Source organism: Bactrocera neohumeralis, chromosome 3 (assembly GCF_024586455.1).
Source record: "Bactrocera neohumeralis isolate Rockhampton chromosome 3, APGP_CSIRO_Bneo_wtdbg2-racon-allhic-juicebox.fasta_v2, whole genome shotgun sequence".
Taxonomy (NCBI): Eukaryota; Metazoa; Arthropoda; class Insecta; order Diptera; family Tephritidae; genus Bactrocera; species Bactrocera neohumeralis.
The window spans coordinates 42,303,033-42,306,774 of NC_065920.1; the positions used below are offsets into that span (position 1 = coordinate 42,303,033).

General features: G+C 36.0%; 1 protein-coding gene across 1 annotated transcript; it reads right to left on the bottom strand.

Moving 5' to 3' along the window:
* Positions 1 to 989: 989 nt before the first annotated feature.
* On the bottom strand, positions 990 to 1,717 carry LOC126752684 (histidine-rich glycoprotein-like). The gene is made up of 2 exons (XM_050463652.1): positions 1,706 to 1,717; positions 990 to 1,622 (listed from the first exon to the last, which is right to left on the bottom strand). The coding sequence occupies exons 1-2, from the start codon at positions 1,715 to 1,717 to the stop codon at positions 990 to 992; spliced, it is 645 nt and encodes a 214-aa protein (XP_050319609.1).
* Between the last annotated feature and the right edge of the window lie 2,025 nt (positions 1,718 to 3,742).

Below are 3,742 nucleotides of genomic sequence, written 5' to 3' on the forward strand. Positions count from 1 at the left end.
AGCAATCGTGTTGTGGATTGAACTTGATACAATCAAATTTATTTCCCATTGATATGCTGTTAATTTTAAAAATAATTAAGCCAAAGTACGACTAACTCCAAATGAGGCAGAAATAGCATACCACACCCATTGTAAACTACGGAATTTTTCAAACGGCAACTTCTTAATTTGGACATTAGTTAGTTAGATAATCCAAGTAGTAGTCTGCCGTTCGAAGGTTTCGAAGTTAATCCACAACTGATTTTACATCTTTCCTTAACGTTACCAGCACCAGTACCTCCGTCGAAAACCATCAGACAACAGATAAATAGATAGAAGATATTAAAAATCTAAATTTAGTAAGCAACTAAATAAAGCGTGATCTGAAGTTATATAACTGAAGAGCTGGGTTTAGATTTTGCTAATAAATAATGTACCTCAATTTGGGTTTAGATTATAATCCAAAGTTTTTAAACTTGGGATGATGAGTTCCAGTCGATAATTTTTAATGTCATAAAGGTTTTTCAGCATCTAATATAGAATCATGTTAAAAAGGTTGTACATTTCGGTAAAAAAATATTATAATTCACTTTACAAACAGCACGAAAATTTTCCGTGAACAACCTGGGATTCACTATAACTCCAGACTTTAATCCTTTGAGCATTTTTGGGATAGATTTCGAACGGTTTTTAGTTTGGACCTAAATTGACTACCCAAAAGAAATTACAGTTAAAATAAAAGAAAAGGTTTTAAAAATATCGTAGTTTTTGTAAAAAAAAAATCTGAATGAAAAAAATTACGTCGAAACTTTGATTTTTAAATTGCTTTATTAACATTAGGAAAAATTCAACTAAAATAATAGGATATTTTTGGTTTTACAGAAACACTCAATGCTTTGCTAAACTATAAAATTAAACTTAAATATAACAGTAGTTTTTCATTACACAACAAACTTTGAGCAACACAAATATTTTTGCGTCTAAATGCTACATCCCAGCCATAGGCAGTCTTAATGACCACCATAACCGTGTCCACCATCGTGGCCACCTTCACTACCACCTTCGTGAGCGCTTTCGTGATGAGCTTCGTGGTGGAAAGGCACACCATGCTCCTGTTTGATCGAGAAACCGCTCTCATGACCATGATGTCCGTGTCCATGGCCATGTTCATGACCATGCTCACCACCATGATGTTCCTCGAGATGGGCATAACCGCCATAGTAGCTGGTGTGTCCGTGATCAGCAACATGATGATGTGTGGGTTCGCGGTGTACGACGGCATGGAAACCGCTGTGTTTGTCAGCTGTGTAGTGGACAGTGCGCTTATGGCCATCGGCATCAATCAACTCATAATGCCCGGTTACTTTGTGGCCATCACGTTTTTCGCTATGCTCCTTATAGTCACCGGTTTTCTTGTCCTTAACACCATAGTTGAAATGGTACTCGGCATGCGAATCATGGCCATCACCATGTTCGTGTCCATGCTCATCATGATGATCGTCATGTGAGACCAAGTGTATGGATGCGTGACTAGAGCCGCCGCTGTGTACCTCATGCTCGTGTCCGCCGCTCTCTTCGTGATGTATATATGGTGCGGCGTTGACTACGACCAGCGCAGAACAGAGAGCGAATGCAGCGATAAACTAAATTGGTGGAAAAAAAGGATACGATTAATTGTCGGGTTTATTTGGAGCTGCTTAATAAACGTTTTGAAAACGAAGCTTACCTTAAAGGCCATTGTACCGCAGCTAGTTATGAGTGATTGCTTTTGAAAACGGTTTGTACTTTAGCTTTGCTTAAGTGTTAACGATCGATAGACCTGAATGAACTGTGCTTTTGCCAGTGCTGACTGACGCTTTTATACCCAGAGAAATACATTTAATTTTTCTTTCGTTTAATTTTCTCTTAATTCATATTTCGAATTTAATTTTTCTGCACCACTTTCCAATAGGCGCCTAAGCACATTTTGTTGTTTTATCAGTAATCCCATGCATGTCGATACTTATTGAGCTGCAGCTACTGGTGGCACGTACATACATATGTTCATGTTAGTAGCCGGGCGTTACCGCTCGCTGTTCGGCATTCACTTCTTCCAGTGCGAGACTCATTAGCAAATTATAGCAGCGTTAATTATCAACACTGAACAACTGATTGCACAATTTTCCTCGATCATGTTGAGTGCCTTTCCCATAGCTTTTAGTTAGATTTGTGTCCTAAAATGTGGAACCAAAACCTAAACTGTGAAGAGTTCATTAGGTTTCTGTTACTTCGTTTTCGTTTGCGTTCACTGCTGCTCTACTTTGAATTCGCTCGCCGTTTACTAACTTTAGCCATGGCTAATTTACACCACGGTGGTCTTGCCTAACCTACCGCACTCGTCTAAATCAATGCAACGGCTCCAAGTAATGTTCAAAGTACCTAATTTACTTTCTCTTTCCCAAAACGCATTTTTCACAAAAGTAATGCACGAAATTTTTGAGAGCCTGCATGCGATTGCATGTTTATATGCATTACTTCTGATATTACCTAAAAACATTTGAGTTAAAGTCGAAAAAGCGAGAAACGGTGTTTGCCAGTGTTTTTTGCAGAGACTACTAGTGTCGACTCGAAACTGACAGCCTTCTTTTCAAGAGGAACTCCCAAGCCATTATAAAAGAATAAATGACAAATACAAAACGTTAACTGCGGTTACATCGAAGACAAAGTAGCCTCCAAAAAATAAAAGTATTCATTGAAAAACTTGCTTTTGATCAGTCAGAACAACAATCTATGTCAAATTCGGTGAAGATATTTTTTAAATAAAAAAATTTCCAAACCAGGATTTTGACCGATCAGCCGTTCCTACAAATGAGCGTCTTCTAGGGAAATATCTCAAAAATTTCGGGTGACTAAATGGACTCATCGCGTCATGCTCATCATTTGTATATTTTTATAGGGTTTTCAACGCTTCCTTCTAGATGTTACAAACTTTGTGTCAGACTTAATATACCCTGTTCATAATAATGTAAAGAATTTTGAGCTATTCCACTAATAACAGAAACCAAATGTTTATTATCTATTATTTTTTAAATAATTTATTTTAAATATTTAGAAACGTTTTCTTTTCCCGAAGATTATCGACAGCATATTCAAGCTCACTTTGTTTTTGGGATCAGTAAATACCTTTAAGTGATATTTCCCGAATGACTTTGCTTGCTACCTGTACACCATATTTTTGCAAACATTTTTCAGCTAAAGATAGCCCAATTCACACCGTCAGAATCTATTCTAACATTAGTTCATGGTTATTCGGGTGATTTTTTAGCTGACTTTTTATCAAGCCAAAAAAAAAACGCATAAAATTTGCCTCATCTTCTTTATTTCATTTTATTTGATCATTAATTCCCTTGGTATTTTCATTTTGTCAATATAAGAACATATCGTCACCTGAAATGCAAAATAACGTATCATCAAAAAATTCAAAATTGAGTTTTTTACTAATTACGATTTACCACATCATATTACATATGTGTCACAAATTTTAAGCCTCTCCGATCAAAAATACCCAATCTATATTACAAATTCAAAAAAACGTATCATCAAGTGCTTGATTTCGTTAAACAAAATAACGTATCATCACTCATGTATGTATGTAAATATAACAGAGTGTTTTTTTTTTTATATCGAAGTTAGCCTTCATTTGCTTATGTTTATTTTTAGTGATTAATTTCAATGTGCTTTGGTTAGTTTAGGCTACATGGTTGATCAAACGTGGACTACTATA